The sequence below is a fragment of the Zalophus californianus genome, chromosome 3, assembly GCF_009762305.2.
Source record: "Zalophus californianus isolate mZalCal1 chromosome 3, mZalCal1.pri.v2, whole genome shotgun sequence".
Taxonomy (NCBI): Eukaryota; Metazoa; Chordata; class Mammalia; order Carnivora; family Otariidae; genus Zalophus; species Zalophus californianus.
The window spans coordinates 75,743,395-75,763,354 of record NC_045597.1 but is presented as its reverse complement, the minus strand read 5'-3'; the positions used below and the strand labels follow the sequence as shown (position 1 = coordinate 75,763,354).

The 19,960-nt window shown below is 42.8% G+C and overlaps 1 protein-coding gene across 6 annotated transcripts in view; it reads left to right on the top strand.

The window, feature by feature from the left end:
- ATP8A2 (ATPase phospholipid transporting 8A2) overlaps positions 1 to 19,960 on the top strand; it is a 581,949-nt gene that overhangs the window by 70,436 nt on the left and 491,553 nt on the right. For 5 of the 6 annotated variants that reach the window (XM_027591115.2, XM_027591114.2, XM_027591112.2 and 2 more), the window contains exon 2: positions 13,846 to 13,990. In XM_027591115.2, the coding sequence (XP_027446916.1) occupies positions 13,890 to 13,990 (101 nt within the window). In that variant the 5' untranslated portion in view covers positions 13,846 to 13,889. Of the gene's footprint in view, positions 1 to 13,670; positions 13,712 to 13,845; positions 13,991 to 19,960 lie in introns of those variants that run through there. The other variant, XM_027591116.2, reaches the window with a different exon arrangement.

Sequence of the window (19,960 nt, the reverse complement as noted above, 5' to 3'; positions counted from 1 at the left end):
ATGGGAAGACACTCTCACAAATGCAAGAGCTGGGGAAATGTGGCGAGGCAGCGTCCCAGCATGCGCCCTTCTGTGTCTGCTGTCTCCTATCTGTCACTTCCCAAGTGAAGAAAGAAGTAGGAGCTACAGGTATCACACTGTGAGAAAGAGAACTGAGCTCTTTCAGCTGCTGCAACTGGTCCAAGAAGTCTCAAGTTTGAGCGATGGCCGGAGCAGTAAGAGATGAGGCTGAACGAAGAGATGTTTGAATCTAAGCAACACTTGTTATACTCTGGGTAATGAGTTTTAAATAAAGCATCTCTACTTACAAAGATTTGAGGTAATACGTTTCAAACCATGCACTTGAAAAACATTTGTACTTTATTTGCATTTTTCTTGAGAAATAGGCACTTCATCAAGATAAATAGCTTCTGCACAGCAAAGAAAACAGTCAACAAAACTAAAAGGCAACCTACAGAGTGGAAGAAGATATTTGCAAACGACATATCAGATAAAGGGCTAGTATTCAGGATCAGTAAAGAACTTATCAGACTCAACACCCCTAAAACAAATAACCCAGTCAAGAAATGGGCAGAAGACATGAACAGATATTTCTCCAAAGAAGATATAAAATGGCCAACAGATACATGAAAAAATGCTCCACATTGCTTGGCATCAGGGAAATACAAATCAAAACCACGATAAGATACCACCTTGCACCAGTCAGAATGGCTAAAATTAACAAAGGAAGAAATTAAGAAAGGAAACAACGGATGCTGGCGAGGATGTGGAGAAAGGGGAACCCTCTTACACTATTGGTGGGAATGCAAGGGGGTGCAGTCACTCTGGAAAACAGTATGGAGTTCCTCAAGAAGTTAAAAATAGAGCTACCCTACGACCCAGCAATTGCACTACTGGGTATTTATCCCAAAGACACAGATGTAGTGAAACGAAGGGGCACCTGCACCCCAATGTTCATAGCAGCAATGTCCACAATAGCCAAACTGTGGAAGGAGCAGAGATGGTCTTCAAGAGATGAATGGGTAAAGGAGATGTGGTTCATATATACAATGGAATATTACTCAGCCATCAGAAAGGATGAATACCTACTATTTACATCGACATGGATGGAACTGGAGGGTATTAATGCCGAGCGGAATGTCAGTCAGAGAAAGACAATTATCATATGGTTTCACTCATATGTGGAATATAAGAAATAGTGCAGAGGATCATAGGGGAAGGGAGGGAAAACTGAATGGGAAGTCATCAGAGAGAGAGAAAAACCATGAGACTCTTAACTATAGGAAACAAACTGAGCTGGAGGTGAGGTGAGTGGGGGGATGGGGTAACTGGGTGATGGGGATTAAGGAGGGCATGTGATGTGATGAGCACTGGGTGTTACATGCAACTGATGAATTATGGAACACTACATCTGAAACTAATGTACCAAATGTTGGCTAATTGAATTTAAATAAAAAAAAATAAATGTGTCTAAAGAAAATAAGTTAAAATAACCTCATCCCTCACTCTGCCACCCGGCTTTGGTGTTTGAAGCTAATATGAGAGCCTTCCATGTGTGTAAGGGCTGAAGATTGAAATGGAATTATTTCCTCATGGAATGTGTACTTCTGATATTGGTTTCATTAAGCACTTGGAGAGCTTCACTGGTGGTTTATCTTTTCATTTCTGGATCCCCTGGATTGTATCTCTCTGGAGTAAATGGTATGGTCTTTTTATTTTTGTTGCTTGATCCTTTGTTGCTTGGCTATCTCTTTGCAAGGGTTGTGCGTGTTTCCCTTTGTTGTTGGTACATCGGTCAACCCACTGTATAGCAGTTCAACCGTTACTGTGATTATTCAAATGAAAGCAGAAACTGTTCTTTCTGTGAATGGGAAAATGCACGTTGTAATCAGGGCACACTAGATCTAGGGACCACAGACACTGAGATAGGCTTAGGGAGTAGGAGAGCTTTCTTAGAGGCAGTGCCTCTGAAAGATGCAGGCGGGCATGGGGTGCTGTGGGATTGAGCCAAGAGAGCCTTCTTACAGCAGTGCTGATGTGCTGCCTGTCAGGGAAAAGAGGGAAGGCAGTAGAGCTGGGCGGGCAGAGCCTTGGGCTGCAATGCTGGTCCAGTGGAAACCTCTAGAACTGGGCTTGGCGAGTTCCAGCCTGCGGGCCCGTCACCATCTTAATGGCTTGGACTAATCACAGAACTTTAGGAGCTACTTTGGTCTTAGTAACATCACATTTACTGATCTTCTGGAGTGGCTGTTTTTGTGTGTGTGTGTTTTTTTTTTCTTTCCGTTTTATAAGTCCATTTATCTCCTTGCAAGGAGGTCCATTTCAGAGGGGGTCCCTAGATTCCGTGTGGTATAGTCCCTTGACTAGTGCTCTCTCCCTCTACCCCAACATTTTCAACCACAGTTATGTAGAACTGAGTCAGATTGTCAGCAGAGTAAAAGGTAATAAAAGGAAGCTCTGGAAATAATTCAGGACTCTGGTTGTGACCACCCTTGCTGCTAGTGTATCGGCAAAGGATTTGCAGAGTGGAGTATGCCGCAGAAACTTAGTTATGAGCCGGGATTGTATGTCAGAAGTTACTGAGAACTTGGGATAATTTTGGCAGGTCTTTGTAATACTCAGTCCATTTAAGTAGTGTCTTTGGTAGATTGAACTCTTGTCCAAGAGTAGTATGTAATGCTTTTATTATTTGGGCCTCAAATACCCTCATCTTCATAGAATTATTGGTCATAAGGATATCCGACTATGCAGATTGTGTATTTGATTGTATTAACTTTACAATTTCTTGGTCCATTGTGAAAATCCTTTCATTCAAGGGGGAACTAATTGCTTAAATGATCAGAAATCCATAGGTAAAGGAAGAGCATCAGAAAATGACAAGCCTCTGGTCTTCCCCCCTCCCTCTCAGCCAGTCAACTGCCAGGCTTTGTTCATTAATTCCTTTGATCTGCTTCTAAAATCAGCTGCTGTCCGTCTGGCTCTTTAACCTACAGCTAGAGACCCTTCCTTTGTGTGAGCAGCTTCCCTGATGTGTAGCTCTATCACAGCATTTCTTACTCTACACCTGTGTAGTTTTGTACATGTTTTCACCACTCGGTCATCTAGCCTCTTCTACCTTGTCGATCAAAATGGTCTTTGCAGTCCCTATTCTTGGCTCTGGCCTTCAGAGGCAGTGTTGTGTAGGGAAGCAAAGCTAAGAGCTTTTGTCGCTGTTGTGCTCTCCTCCCCTCCACATCCAGACAGATATACAAGAACGACAGAGGACATCCTAGAAGGCTGCGTGAGAGCTGTTCACATCACATACTTGTCCACGGTTTTGTCTTGCTCTGTGGATGTCCTTCCCCATCTTTACCCTTTAGAGCCCTTCACATAGAGCTCAGTTGCTGGCTTTACAGTGAGAGATCTCCTAAATCTCTCCAACCACTACCATCCCCCTTTCTACTCCAGCTGGAAGCACTAGTCTTTCTCTTAGACCCCACATACCCATAGCATTCACTGTCCCTTCTTCCCCTCCCACAGATGCTGAGGATAGTAAGATCAACAAGGCATAGTCCATACTTTTCCAGTTGGAGACACAATTAAAAAGACACATAAACAGTAATTATGACATGGAAGATGCATAGACTGGACAGTTGTATATGGTTATGTAGGTTGTGTAAGACTGAGAAAAATGTCCCCTGGAGGAATTCCCTGCCTGGCCAATATCTGAGGGTCCTGTAAGTAGAGGAGGGGCATCTAACCCAACCTGGGAAAGTGTGATGAGCGAAGACTTCTCAGAGGAGAGATAACCTGAGCTATGGTCTAAGGATGAGTTTGTTGGCAGGCGGAGAACACCCTAGAAGGAAGAAAATCCAGGTGAAAGGAAACCTTGCACATTTTGCGCTATATTACTCTGCACCAATTTATTTCCTCACCAGATTACAAGCTCTCTGAATGCAGGGAGAGAGTTTTGACTTTGGCATTGTGCACATAGAATATTCTGAACCTTGGATGTATGAATGACTTCCTGTCTGCCTCAATCATTTTGCCTGCCTGCTTGACTTACTGATTTCTTCCAAATGTTCCTGACTTCGGGGCACTTGAATCTCTAGAGACTTGGCTTTCCTAGTTTAAGCATCCAGTCCCATAATCACTGTTGCCACCACCATGTACCTGTGAGCCTGGCATTTGTGGGAGTTGTGGGTTTTTTTTTTTTTTATGTATAGACTCTGGGGATATACCTTTTTTGGATATACTTTTAGTTAAAAAATATATATATAAACCGAAACCTAATAGGATAAAAGACAGTCAACAAATATTTGTCTGTTTTAGGAAACTCCTTGAAGCCCCTCCCCCAAATTATTTATAATGTAGGTCCTATAGATGACTCATGTAATAAGGAACGAAATTCACCTTGTAGTTACTAAGCTAGTTGGTAAATTACTCCATTCTCATTATTTCCAAAATGAACATGCTCCTCATGATTGTTTTGTGAATTCTGTGGGTTAATACATATGGAGTGCTTAGACCAGGCTCAACAAAAGATAGCTGTGCTTCTTACCATAACTATTTATGACCTCTCAGTGACATGGCAAGGCAGCTAATTGGTTTGGCAATGCAACTCGGTGGAGGATGCTGGGGAGTTAACGGACTCCATCTGCATCTCTTTGGCATTGCTCCTCTTTAAAGATTTTTCCATATTTGGAACTTTCTCACTTCTGTGTCTGAGAAGAAACGTGATACACAAAATGTCACATCAACAAGAAAGTCAGGAAAAGTCATCACTCTGGAAAAGAATATGTTGTATCAGTGGAATCGGGAATAAAGTTGGCCTCCTGGTTGACTCTTTCTGAATGCGTGTAATTTTGAAGGTTACATTAAGATTGTTGGTAGAAATAAAGGGTGTTAGGTTCATATGACCAGTGGTAAAAAGCAAACATGACAGGCAGATTTACATGTGAAATGGTTTGATAGTTGGAGTAAATGAATGTGCCTTTCTCTTGTACTTGACATTTGATTTCCATGCACTTGGAGCCTCCACCTCCCTGGGAAAGCTTAGAAGATCTGCCAAGAGAAATATCAAGGTGTCTTCACCTTATACCTTTCAAAAATAGCAGTGATAGGCAAGCTAGCCTTTTGTTTATGAGGAGATTTTGTAGATTAATTTTTCCGTCCTTTTGTAGTGTTTACAACAGACTGTCAGCATTTTCTATGTTGAAGAAGAGCTACCTCAGTGGGTTTGTAAAGGGTTGTTTGGGATCCAGAAAGAGAATGATGTCAGGGACATACATGGAAAAGCTTGCCTGTCTTTTTGCTCTTTAGGAGGTGGAAGGGGGAGAAGTGGAGAGAAAAGAAATCAATCTGAAAAGAAACATCTTAATTTTTTTCTCTCTGGGGGAAGTTTCCCCAATCAAAGGGGAGAATGTGACATACCTGAGGATAAAACTGAGGATAAAACTGAGGAGTAAGACGAAGTCTCATTTTCCTGAATTGCCTACCTATACTTTTCATGTGGTCTGGGAGCAGATTTAAAAGCTACTGGGGCCTTCCAGGGGCTGATCCTGGCAGGGCTGCTGATAGGGGGCTGATGACCATGAGCAAGAGAAGGATTGGTCGCCAATGACACTGGACAGGTGGGCTGGCTGTGAGACACCTGGCCAAGGTGTTGTGTACACGTCTCCCAAATGCTGAGGACAGGCAAAACACCTTCAGAGAAAACTGCACCTCTCCTAGGATTCACTGTTCAAAGACTGCATTCATGCTTCCTGAATCATGATTTTTAAGGTTGGTGTCCTTAACTTGCGCCCAGTTTCCTGGCCTCAGGAGTAATGAATATCTCTCCTAGCAACACAGGAGTTGCTACAGAGAAGCCACTGGGCTTGTATTTTAAGCCTCAGCCAGTCCAGTCCATATAGAAAAATCCTCTGAATTGAGTATTGTAAAACCTAGCATTCCTTTTTGGTTGTTTTAGCTTTTATATATCAAAGATATTTCCTTAAAAACACATTTGCCTTTGCTTATATTAAAATTCATCATTTGTGAATTAGTAAATGATCTAAAGTGTAAAAATGGGTTTCAAGGAACAGAAGGCTGATTTGTATTGCTCTACTTATTGGAAACAAAGCCTCAAATTACCATGGTCCCACTTTCACCCATGGTGCCAGAGCCAACTAGGTTGTAAATAAAGTATCACAGGCATGTGTCTTTGCTCACACGCCATTATTCCTGGGATGCTCTTTTTCCACACAACCCAATTAGACTATAATACTCGTTTTTGTAAGCCTGGTTCAAATGCTTCCTCCATGAAGTTGCCCAGTTCTTTGGCCCTAGATGAGACTGTCAGTCATCTTTGCCCTCTGGGTTCTCCTATTTCTTGGTCTCATTTGTTTCTGTTGCTTCTACTAAAGCGTCAGTCCAGGGCTTAAACTGCACACTTTTCCCTCCCACTACTTGGCAAAATGCCTTAGATCTAGGAAGGGCCCAATATGTGCTTAAATAAATTCAGCACCCAGCAATATTTCAAATCCTAAATAGTCCAGGGCCAGTTACCTCCCCTCTCGCTTTCTCTATCCCTGAAAAAGAGAAAAGAGAAGCCAATAAGTATTGGCAGTAAAAGGTGTCCCTCTCTCTTTGTGTTTCTTTTTAATTCTTGGGTAGAAATGGATCACAGGTGCTATATTTGGAGAGATGTGGTTTGTGCAACGTGGGGTCTGGAAAAGGCCTCCAAAATGTGTCCGCCAGGGCTAGAATAATCACATCCCACATTTGCACTGCATTTTCATTGTGCTCGTTTGATTAGGAGAAATAACCAGCTCAAGTGCTTCCCCAGCTGCCTGACTGCTTTGTGTCTGTGTTCTGAAGGATTATGAAACAAGGAGTAGAGGCCAGAGTTGAACTTGAAACCCTTTTGGGAAGCAGAGGAGACACACACACACACACATGCCTCTTGTGATGAAGCTCTATGATGATTGTACTGTTTTCCTGGAAATTTTTCTGGAGGCAAAAACCATCTTTTACCTACTTTTAAAGTACATACAAAATTAGGAGAAAATACATAGTCAACTTAACTCCAGGAACAAAAGCCCGAAGAACCTGTTTACTAGGAATTTTATGTCCTGTTTTGTTGGTATGGGAGATATTTAATATTTCCTTGAGGTGGGAGTTGGGATGTAATTGGCTTGTTAACTGTGAAAGAACTTAGTTTATATGAAGGGTCAGCAAACTACGGCCTGTGGGCCAAATCTGGCCTGTGAGTGAAGAATGGTGGTTACATTTTTAAGATTTTTGTATTTAAAAAAGAGAGGCCGTATGTAGCTCAAAGCCTAAAATATTTACTGTCTGACCTTTTACAGAAAGTTTGCCAACTCTTGATTTATACCATTGATTTCTGTTTTGCGGATGAAGAAACCAGGGCTCAGATGGTGTCCTGATTTGCTGAAGCTCATAGAGGCAGCCTGTCCTAATGGAAGGAGCATTGGCTTCAAGTTTCTGCAGATCTGGCTTCTCATCCTATCTTGTGTTTGACCTAATATACTTCTGTGATGGTTCATAAAGTCTCCCTTTTGGTTCTGTCATTCTAGAGTTCACAGAGTAATATCTGTAGTTCAGTTGTAATACTAAGTACCCAGAGTTAGCTCAGACCTCACAGGTTAAGGGCACAAATTTCTAGAAGACCTCCCTCACTTCAGACAGCAGCTGCAAGCTCTGGGATGCCTTGACCACTTGCACTTCTGACCAAATAGTTACAAATTCAAGGATTCCCATTACCTCTTCAGTTTCAGTAAAAAGCTAGAAAAACTGAGAACTCAGAAAAGCAATATACTCAGAATTACAGGTTTTATCCTAAAGGATACAAATCAGGACCAGCCAAATGGAGAGAGACACAGGGAGAGGTCTGGGAGGGTCCCACATACGAAGCTTCCATGTCCTTAGGGCATGTCACCTGAGCTTTGGTGTCTGTAATTTTTACTGGGGCCTCATTACATAGGCATTATTAATCGGATCATTGGCCACATGATTGAATTCCAGTCTCCAGTCCCCTTTCCTCCCTGAGTTGGGAGGTCAGACCCCAACCCTCTAATCACATGGTTGGTTTTTCTGACATGATCAACCCCCATTCTGAAATGGTCTAGGGGCCCACCAGGGTCACATCATTAGCATAAAACTGGGTGTGGTCCCAAGGCCCCACCATGAATAACAAATACAGTCCAGTCACTGGGATAGTTCCAAGGGGTTAGAAGCTTCCCCAGAAAGCCAGGACAGAGACCAGCCAAATTCTCTCTCCTACAACAATGTCCAACCAATTTCTGACTTCCCACAGAGCTAGTTACAGAGGTTCTGGGAAAAGGCTCACCACTTTAACAGATTTCTGACTTAGGAAGAGTAGAGTATTTCTTTCCCAAGAATTTCTACTGTGAGATAGTAAGATTTCTTTGCAAGGGATGTGGACTAGATAATTTACCAGCATCTTCTGGAGTTCTGAGTTAGAGAAAAATACTGCAGTTCAGAGTGAAGGATTTTATTTCTATGTTGCTTAAGGCAATGAAATGCTTAGTAAAAATTGGCCTTACGTTATCTCCCCTTTTGTGTTTAACTCTTTGAGGTTCTTAACTCCCTGGACCAATTTCATTCACACTAATATGTATATTATATTAATAGTCATAAAATAATATATACTTAATTAGATAGGAACAAATTTCAGAAACCTGTTAACATTTTTCATTCTCTTCCCGGAACAATCTCCATGGAATTAATTTATGTAATGAGGAGACCTGAGGCATTGCCCTCACTTCTGTCTGCTCACCTGCCAGTGGGACTCTGCTTCCTAGCTGGTGACTTCACCTCCCTGTTGCCACAGACAGGTTGTGTGAGTGGAGTGAGAAATTTGGGCCAGGACATGGACAAAGTGAGTAGGAGGGGATTCACAGGCAAGCTAGAGCCACGGTGTGGCTGGGGCCCATGGCAGAGTTGTGGGTGTCAGTGGCATGTGCACTAGAACTAGCCTGTTTTCCTCTGCCCCTTTCCTATTCTTTATCTGTCCTCTTAGAGAATGCTCTCCAGCAGGAGACTGTGCCTGTCATTTATCTCTGTTTCTTAGAATTCTTTCTCCTATCCTGGCAGAAAGTCTCAAGGGAGGAGGGGCTTCTTTATTTAGCTGATCACCTTCCAGCTATTGCTGGGCTTTATCCAAACCAGGCAACCTAAATGTTGCCATGCAGACGTTCCTCTGTCAGATCTGGCTTCCCTGGGTGTGGGTTGTGGCATCTAAGGGCACCTGTGCCAGAGGCATCTAAAACCTTGCCTCCCCTCAACAGGGTGATCTCTATGTGAAGAGTTATTTCTCCCTCCTCATTAACCTTACTTGCTCATCTGTCTTAAAGGGAAAAATAGGTTCTCTGTGTGCTCCCTTACCGTATTGGTTGGCATTTCTGGTTATTCAGGGTGGGTCATGGAACCCAAAGACCCTAATATAGCTGGCATCTAGGAGGGGACTTTACCCAGAATCCAGAAAGCTGTTGGGACAGTTTCTGTTGCTCTCCATGAAACTGCTTCATCTTTATTCCCAAAGAAACCCTTTCCTTCCCTGCCTACTCCAGGGGTAGGAGAGGGCCACCAGAGACCCGGAGTGTATATGTTCATAGAGCAGCCACATGCAGAAACCATCTTCCTTAGGTCCCCTGTCAGTTTCCAGAAGACTCCTAACAGTCCAACTTGGACCAAGTAACTGTCCCCAGGGCAGAGAGCTGTGATGGATGAAGGGCATTGCATTTTATAGGCCTGTCTGTAGGCTCCCTGGCCTGTGTGTGGGAGGGGAAAGGTGCAGTTACCAGACAAGGGAGTCTGGGGTTCAGCAGCTGGGTAGGCGTCCTCAAAAAGCACCTGCTACACTAGCCCTTTATTTGTCTGTGTTTACAGACTGCCTGCTGTGTGCTTGGCATCATTCAGGATAATGGTGCTAGAACCATGAGCAAGACAAAGTCCCTGCCCTCGTGCCCTTGGCCGTCAGCTGTGTCGTCTGCATTTCCATTTTGTAGTAGGCAAGCTTGGTGCTTGCCCATTTGCCTACTCTTGTTTCTCTTTATCCTTTTTACTTTGGTTTCTTTCTCAACAGTTATTTATTGAACTCCCACTGTCTGCTGACACCGTGCTTGTTTATAAGGGGGAGTTGTAAGCATCTACTCTAATTTTGCATGGTGGTATTTTCAAAATGCGTTAGCTCAGGATTCATCTCATGAGTCTGAATTTGAAACCTTAGTCATAATGTGCTTTACTATATATGGTATAGTGTTTTCTTTGGGTGATACATTTTCAACAGATGTGGGATATTTTGAAAAGATTAATGTTTTTCTCCAAAGCAGGATTGGGTCAAGATGAAGCCACTGAGGTAGAAGAAAGTCATCAGAGTCTTAGGTAGGGGGAAACTATAATGATTGCTACCCAGAATAAAATTCTAGGGCTGGCCCTGTTGTAGTGTAGAAAGGTGAGCTGGCCTCATGCATGGTAGGTGCTTGGGAGACATTATTTCATGTAGTTCTATCACTCATGGTGTAATTGTTTTGCACCCCAATATTTGTTATCCAACACTTACATTCTTGTTTGGGAAAACTGTTTCTGTTCTCATTTCTTTTTTCTTTTAAGATTTTATTTATGTGACACAGTGAGAGAGGGAACAGAAGCAGGGGGAGCAGGAGAGGGAGAAGCAGGCTTCCCACTGAGCAGGGTGCCAGATGCGGGGCTCGATCCCAGGACCCTGGGATCATGACCTGAGCCGAAGGCAGACGCTTAACGACTGAGCCACCCAGGTGCCCCTCCATTCTCATTTCTATCAGTAGTGCTTTTTTTTGTCCCAATCTTCTCTTCTTCAAATCCCAATTACCCAATCGTCTTTTTTTTTTTTTTTTTTCTGGCCCACACACTAAGTCCAAAAAAAGTCTTGCAGGGTATTCTTTTGAGATGGTTCTTCTGTCCATGTTTTTTACCCATTCTCCATTTAATTTTTGCTTTTTAACGCCTTGCTTCTAGAGGTAGAATTAATTTCCTGTCTGATCTCCTCATCTACAAATTCTCCCCTCTTTCTGCTCCTACTTGTATATCGCTGCCAATTATATTTCTCTCCTGCTTAGAAACTGTGGCTTCATATGACCTTCAGGATGAAGTTTAAGCTTCTTTGCCTGGCATTTAAATCCTCCCCAGTCTTTTACCCCTCCACACTCCCCCCGCCCACCACAGAAGCTTTCTGTTTCCCACTTGGACTCTCAGGGCTGGTTTTTGTTTGTTTGGTTTAATTGGCTTCATATACATCTTGTCTATTTGGGCCTTTGCCTAAGCTTTTTCTTATTCTTCCCCCAAATGTCCCTGTCTTCCTCTTTCCTAATAGAAATCTTACCCATACGTTGTCTTTTATATCTGTCCTACATATATATATATACCTGTTCTGACTGGCTCCCCTCAAGCACAAACAGGCTGCTGACTCCTGACCCTCCTTAGCACTTTCAAGCCCACTCTTAGTCACTTATCATAAACTGTGGCTTACTGGTAACCATGGTTATACCTTAGCACCTTAAACTGGTTAAAATTTTTGAGAGCAGGAGCCAGATCTTTTGTTTTTTGTGTTCCCAGCAGCATATAAGAAGTGATTCTCAACTGTGGCTGCCCACTCATATCCCTTAAGTTGCTTTATTATTATCGTTGTTGTTATTCAAGTAGGCTCCATGCCCAGCATGGAGCCCTACATGGGGCTTGAACTCACAACCCTGAGATCAAGACCGAAGTTGAGATTAAGAGTCAGTGCCTAACTGACTGATCCACCCAGGCCCACCTCTCTTAAGTTACTTTAAAACAGAGTAAAACAAGTCGGAATCTGTGAGGGTTGGGCCCAGGATCTAGTTAATTGTGGGAGCTCCCTTTGTGGTGATAATGTGCAGCAAGGATCAAGAGCCACTGAGTGAATACAGTCTAAGCAATGAACTACTCTGACCCATAGGAGTATATGGCCATTGAGCCCTCTGTGCATATCACTGCATCTCTGCCTGGAGAATTCAAAGCGACGCTTTATAAGAGAATGATTTATTTGACTAGCAAATATGAATGCCCATTATGTGCCAGGCACTGTTGTAGGTGCTGAGATCACTGTAGTGCACAAAACATGTCCTATTGTCCTGGAGCTTCTGTGCTTGGCCATGGGAAGACAGACCATAGATGACTAATGCCAGGTAATGATGATAAATGCTGGAGATAAAGCGGGGTAAGTGGGCCAAGAGAAAAGCAATATTTCTCTATAGGGAATATTTTTGAAACTAGCCTATCTGCCTTAAATCAACAAATGCTTTAAAAGCTAGCCTTCTCTGACTGAAGTGTGGGAGCCTAAGCTCTCAGGCAAGTGAGTATTGGAGTAGGGACTTTTGCTCTCTGCTGCCCCTTGTCCATAAGCAGAGGACAGAGTAGTCCCCCTCCCCCTGCCCCCACCCCAAGCCCGAGGAAACCGGGAGAGTGGAGGCAGAGGCAGGGAGTGAGGATCTGAGGATGGAGTCCCTTAATGGGGAACAGCCAGGTTGCTATGACCAGGGACCCAGCTATGAATACCCTTCGGGATATGTCAGCTCTCAACCGATTACACGTTTTGATTGTCCTCCGCTTGTGATAAAGATTATAATAGGATTATAATCACTTAAAAAAATGACACACTTCAATAGCGGGAACTTTCTGTTTCAAGATTTTTCTCTGTCAGTGAATATTTGTTGTAGCTGTGAAGTAGATGTTGACTGAAATGAGATGTCCGTTTCCTAAACAGGATACATCATTCATCTCTTTGATAGGTGGAAAGCATGGCAGATACTAGAGTGAAAATATATGTAAGGAGAAAGAGAGAAGGCTGCATTTGTAGGGCATTTATTTTTCTGTGATCCTTTGCTGCAGGCACCCCTCCTTGAAGGTCCCTTCTTGAGGTGGGTTGCCCCTTGTGATGAGTTGGAGACGGGGTTGACTGGCTGTGTGTGCTCAGGTGTAGCAGTGTGACTAATGGGCATATTCTCCATGCTGACACCTCCCTATGTGAAGGTTATGGGGAGGTTGAGCTCACAGAGAGGCTTGACTATAGGACTGAAATCAACTCTTAAAGCGACAGGCTTGCTTGTGTCTTAACCACAGAAACCTAACTGGAGCTATGAAATGAAAGATCATGCATCCCTCCGCGAGCTGGGATTGGTAAAGCTACCACACTCAGGTTGCCGGGCACTTCTGGGGAGAAAGGCAGCTGGTGCGTTCAGGCTCATGAGGTAGCCAAGCCCATCACCCGGAGGGTTGGGAATTTCGTTTGTAGGGCATGGAGATGTGCTTTCACCATCCTTTTATGCGGTGACTGAACGCAGGGCACATCCCCTTTGCTGGTATCTTTGTCCTAAGCACAATCAAAGCAGCCCAGAAAACCGAGACCCTGAGCGCAGTCCGTGGGCCCGCAGAGGGAGCTTACCGCGGGAAGGTGGGGGGAGGCCCCGGCCCCACTGTTCCCGCGGCCCCTCCCCGCCCCTGCAGCCGGCAGCGGTGCCTCTGGCAGCCGGGCGTCACGCTGCAGCCGCCGCGGGAGGGGGCAGGGCGGAGTCGGCGGCGGCAGAGACTCCCTCCTCGGCGCCGGGGGGACCAGGGCGGGGGTGGGGCGCGGGAGGGGGTGGGGCGCGGGAGGGGGCGGGGCGGAGCCGTGAGCAGCTGCGGCGGCAGGTCTCCAGGGGGAGCCAAGGTACATAGGCGGGCCCAGCAGCGCCCAGAGCATCCTTCCCAGCTGGTCCCCGCCCGCCAGCCCGCAGCCCGTGTTCGCTGCCTCTTGCCTGGCGTGACTTCTTTGTGTTTTCTGCTCTCGCCCCGTCTCTGCAGGACCTGTTCGTCCTTCTTCGGGCTACAAGAAGGCAGAGGATGAGATGTCCCGGGCCACGTCTGTTGGAGACCAGCTGGAGGCACCAGCCCGCACCATTTACCTCAACCAACCGCATCTCAACAAATTCCGTGACAACCAGATCAGGTAGGGGAAGGCGGCTGAGAGACGCAAGGACAGTTAATTCACAGCTGGGATGGGGTTCGTCTTCCTCTTGGCAGCTTTTCCACACACCTAGCCAGCCCCCACCCCTCTCTCCTCCGCCAGTCCCCGCTCTCCCCGGCCCCCCCCCCCCCCCCCCCCCGCCGCCCCGTCCCCCTAGAGCCTGGCAGTCTCTACCTGAGCTTCCAATGGAGTCATGTGAATACAGCCTTTACCTTTCTCTCTGTAGGATCTGTTCTGTGCTCAGGCTGTGAGCCCTGAGGAAGTTTTTATTCTTTTGTCCCTGACAAAAATGAGGTCTCTTATCTTTTCATCCTTGGGCTCCCTTCCAAGAATTCCTCCTAGTCCTGTTTTAAGCCATATGATAGCTCTCCTTATCAATTTGCCGACCATAATGTGGGGAAGTGCTTTATAAAGGAATCCCACAGGTCACAAGGACTCGCATTTGGCCCTAAGTGGTCCCCAACATTGGTTATAAGGTCTTTATTTGCTGGGAAACTTTGCCCAGAGTTAGCTTTCATCCATCTTTCTGCTAACATTTAAGTGTCTACTTGTTTGCTGGCTACTGATAGATGCTTTAGCTGTACTAGATCAAGGAATCCTCATAACCTCTTGAAGGCATTACCTTCAGATCAGGAAACTGAGATAGAAAGATGTTAAATAATGTACCTGTGGTGATACAGCTACTAATCGATAGAGCTGCACGTAGCACCCGCCTTCTCTGACTCCTGTAGCTCAAATTCTTTCTGCAGTGCAAAGCTAGATCTTTAGGCATGCGTGTTAGTACTTTTTAAAATTTCATTAAACTTTCAGACTCAGACAACTTTATGTGAGTGACTTCAGAGGATGTAGTTCTGTGAGTGTCTCGGAACTCATGCTCAGGTGTAGACAAGTTAAATGATCAGGTTACGCATAGATTATTGACAAGCTTGAATTCCAATCCAGTGTTTCTGTAAAGCTCTGGTTAAACCTTCGTTGCATGTTTAAGTATTCCATTACAGCATTAGTGCTTACATAGGCTGCTTAGCCTGACATCTTTTGAAAAAGGTTTGGCTGTTGGGCATGATTATAGCTTGATAGAGTTTGTGGTAGAATAATGGTGCATTTTATATGGAGGTGATACCTTCACTTATTAAAGGAGTGTTAGATTATCTTGGCTTTATTTTGGGTTTTAAGAATGACCATTGGGGCATATTCTTTACCTAAAAGAGTAACCTAGAAGAGTAGCTGAGGTCCCATTCAAGAATGAGTGGGCTTGGTTTAAAATACAGGGCATCAAGATGTCCATCGACAGATGAATGGATAAAGAAGATGTGGTATATATATACAATGGAATATTATGCAGCCATCAAAAGGAATGAGATCTTGCCATTTGCAACGACGTGGATGGAACTGGAGGGTGTTATGCTGAGTGAAATAAGTCAATCAGAGAAAGACATGTATCATATGACCTCACTGATATGAGGAATTCTTAATCTCAGGAAACAAACTGAGGGTTGCTGGAGTGGTGGGGGGTGGGAGGGATGGGGTGGCTGGGTGATAGACATTGGGGAGGGTATGTGCTATGGTGAGCACTGTGAATTGTATAAGACTGATGAATCACGGATCTGTACTTCTGAAACAAATAATGCAATATATGTTAAGGAAAAAAAAAGAAGAAGAAGATAGCAGGAGGAGAAGAATGAAGGGGAGTAAATCGGAGGGGGAGACGAACCATGAGAGACAATGGACTCTGAAAAACAAACTGAGGGTTCTAGAGGGGAGGGGGTGGGGGCATGGGTTAGCCTGGTGATGGGTATTAAAGAGGGCACATTCTGCCTGGAGCACTGGGTGTTATGCACAAACAATGAATCATGGAACACTACATCAAAAACTAATGATGTAATGTATGGTGATTAACATAACAATAAAAATTATTTAAAAAAATTAAAAAAAATACAGGGCATCAACTACAATGAGTTATTACTTCACACACTCACATGGCTCTAATCAAAAAGATAACAGGCATTGGGTCTTGGCGTGGATGTGGAAAAATTGGAGCCCTCCATACACTGATGATGGGAATGAATAATGGTGCAGCTACTTTAGAACACAGTTTGGCAGTTCCTCAAAAGGTTAAATGTAAAATTACCATGTGACCCACCAGTCCTCCTAGGAGTATCCACCCAAGATCAAGGAAAACCTATGTGCACATAAACACATGTACACAAATGATCAGAGCAGCATTATTCACAATAGCCCCAAAGTGGAACAACTCAAATATCTATCAACTGGTGAATGAATAAATAAAATATGGTTTATCCATATAGTGAAATACCACTGGCCATAAAAAGGAACAAAATATAGATACATACTACAATAGGGGTGAGACTTAAAAATTATGCTAAATGAAAGAAGTTAGACACAGAAGGCCTTATTCCACTTACAGGAAATGTCTAGAAGAGGCAAATCCATTGAGACATAGATTAGTGACTTCTAGGGCTAGGGAAGCAGGAAGAGGTTGAGAAATGGGAGTGACTGCTAATGTACGTGGGGTTTCATTCTGAGGTGGTGATTGCACAACTCTGTGAATATACTTAAAATTTGGTTTTAAGTATATTTGGAATCCTTTATTGCTGATACAGTTCCATTTCTTCATACCTTATATGTGTTTCTATTCAATTGCTTTTAAAAAGATGGAAAGATTACTTTGAAAAAAGATTATATCCAGTCTCTTTTTTCTTTGCTTGATTTTGGGGTTTAAGAAATTCCTATATAAAGTACTATACTATATATTTCACTATACGATATACTTTAGATAGTAAATGTGTTAGGCTAATACACACACATACGCAATATAAGGATCTAAAATTGAAGAATTTTCTTTTTAAATCTTAGGATGTTTTTGAGTAGTATTTTTGCTTAATTCCTCTTAGTTTCTTTGACTTTGGTATCCATTTATGCATTCTTAAAGTTGGGAAAATAAGGGTCTTTGTTTTGTTTAAATTTTCTATTATATGGAAGGTGAAGATTTTTAATAGCCTTGTTAATGTGGCTTCAATATTCTTTCTGCAATCAAGAAGCAAAGCTGAATTTTGAGGCTGATTTTATTTGATTTTTCAAGTGGCTACCTGTTGTACGGTTTCACTTGTACTTTTCTGGAGTCAGGGGAAGAATAAGTATGGGAATATACGGTGGGGTTGGCTAGGAATAAAGTAGATAGATACCAAATATTCTATTTAAAGTCTTGTATAAGAATATAATTGCATTAGTTGAAATATCTTAAATATTAAAATTCATACAATTTCTGAGTTCATGGCTTATCCTGTGAATATGTTTCAGCATACACTGAATAGGGTTGAAGAAATTAAAATGTGACCCTTGCTATTTTATAAAATGGCTTTTGAGTATTTGCTTCACCTCTACCCTATATTTAGGGGAATTACTAGTGGTAATGTGAATTTTTGTTCATTAAGGAACTGATTATAAAACTTCTTGGCATTAAAGCTTAAGGATTTTACAAAATGTTGAGCCACATTATTTTCATACTTTAATATTGCTGAAGTCAAGTCTTGTAAAGATATTCTTTTAATTAAACTTTTTTTCTTGGCCATGACAATTTGCTAAAAGTTGATAAAACTATTCAAAGGAATATTTTCATAAAAGGGACTTGATGGAGTTGATAAATTATTTTTTTCTTAATTTTTTTTGAGAAAGGGTTTTTTGTTTGTTTGTTTTTTGGAGGCAGGAGTATAGAGTATTTATCCCAGATTGTTTGCTTCTAAGTCAGTTTTTGAAAAGAAGAGACCAGGTGGGACAGACCCAGGAGTCAAGGGTATTGATTTTGTGGCTGCTATACACCTCAGGAGGCTGGTGTTCTCCCTGGCCTTCCCTACTCCAGGCCCCCTCTGGCTTGGAGCCTCGGATCATGGTAGTTGCACTGTGACTGTCTTTGTGGGTACCTGGCATTTTGACTTCAGAAAAGGGATCAGAGTTTGCTAAGGAGGGACATGGTTGTCAGGTAGTGGGGAAGGTTGGTGAGGGGTTGAATGGTACAATTCAGGACAGGCAATGAAAATCTAAGGTTAATGTTTCAACTAATGTATCCAATAGAGAGGCTGGGCCTGGTGAGTACGAGTAAGGTCATGCTGGAGTTGACTATGGCCTTGGCACCCCTAGGGGAGTGCCTGACGTGGTAACTCCAAATCCCAAGCAATTTCTTGAAATTCTGGGAGGGTCTGCCCCATGTCAGTAGATGTCTCTCTAAACCTTGTTCTTGTTCTCAACACTGAAAATAACACCAGTGATTGATTTGAAGCTGTAGTAGGTGTAAGTCAATTTTAGAACATTATTGAAGCCAGTGAATTTGGATTATTGTAATCATGAAGAAATAGGACATGGTCTTTTTCCCCTAAGCGCTGATTTTTCTAGGGCCTTAATTATGAAGACAGTCACCCTCTTCTTCACTCTCTAGAAATGAGAAGTAATTAATGGGATATTGTAATGTACATACATACACATGTATTGTGTATATGTCCACCTAACTGGTGGGGATCTTTTTTCTGGTGTACAGTCTCCTCTTAAATATTTTTAATAGCTTTATTGAGATATACTTTATATACCATCTAATTCGTCTACCTAAAGTACACAATTTAATGTTTTTTAGTATATTCAGAGTTGTACAGCCATCACCACAGTCAATTTTAGAACATTCTCATTACTTTCAGAAGAAATCCATACCCTTTAGCTGTCCTCTTTCTACCTCTTCTTCCGCCATCCCTGAGCAACCACTCATTTCCTTTCTATCTCTGTAGATTCCCTGTTCTGGACATTTCGTATGAATGATATCATTTCCTCTTCAGTGTCTTAACTTAAATATTAAATGCTTATGGAAAGCTTGCTATTTAGAGCGACCTGGTGGTGAATCTTTAATTTTTTTTTTTAAGATTATATGTATTTATTTGACAGAGAGACACAGCAGAGAGGGAACACAAGCAGGGGCAGAGGCAGAGGGAGAAGCAGGCTTCCCACCGAGCAGGGAGCCCGATGCTGGCTCGATCCCAGGAACCTGGGATCACGACCTGAGCCGAAGGCAGACGCTTAATGACTGAGCCACCCAGGCGCCCCTAATCTTTAATTTAAAAAAAAATGTTTAAAGTTAAAATTTTTTTTCCAGAAAATACCTTGAAATTTACTGATCAAAGGAATGAGCAAATGGATTCAATCGAGCTCAGGTGTATGCATTCTTTATGTGATTATCAGCCTGCCATTTGGAATAGTGAGTTTCAAGGCTGTGAGGCAGTTTGAAATGAGGTCTTCAGAGCAAGTTGGGAATGTTTACAGATACTCTTTTGAATGAGTCATTTCAGGTGGGAGTTCTAGCTAACAAAAATCTTCATTAAAGCAATAACTTGAGCTTTGTCAAGTTAATGCATTTCTTCTTGGTTTATCTTAAAGGAAAATTGCTTAATATTGTTTTTGCTAAGCTAAGTTTAAAATAGAATTTTGCCTTTCTAGAAAAAGGAATTGAGCACTGGGTGGTAGGTTTGACAGTATGGAAGTTTTACAGTATTGTGCTGGGATCCTAACGTCTGAGGGCGCATGTTTGTCTTAAGGAATGAAGGGCACAAAATCTTCAGATGCCAGTTTGTGCATGAATAGCGGTGATAGATGACATATATTGTTCTAGATCTAATATTACTGAGTGCTGAAAGGATGCATGATTCTCTTCCAAAGCTTGAGGAATTTAGGTAGCATCTGGTCGTAGCACATAAGCTGCTTAAAGCGTAACAGAAACAATACCGAGGCCCTGGTAAGAATCATAACTTCCCTTTGATTCATGTAAAGATGATTGTTTGAAAAACCAAAGTTTACATATCTGAGACAGCTATTTCTGTCAAGTTTGGCAAAGGTAAATATATATAGAAATCCTCATCAAGAGTAATTTCTGGGGTGCCTGGCTGGCTCAGTCAGTTA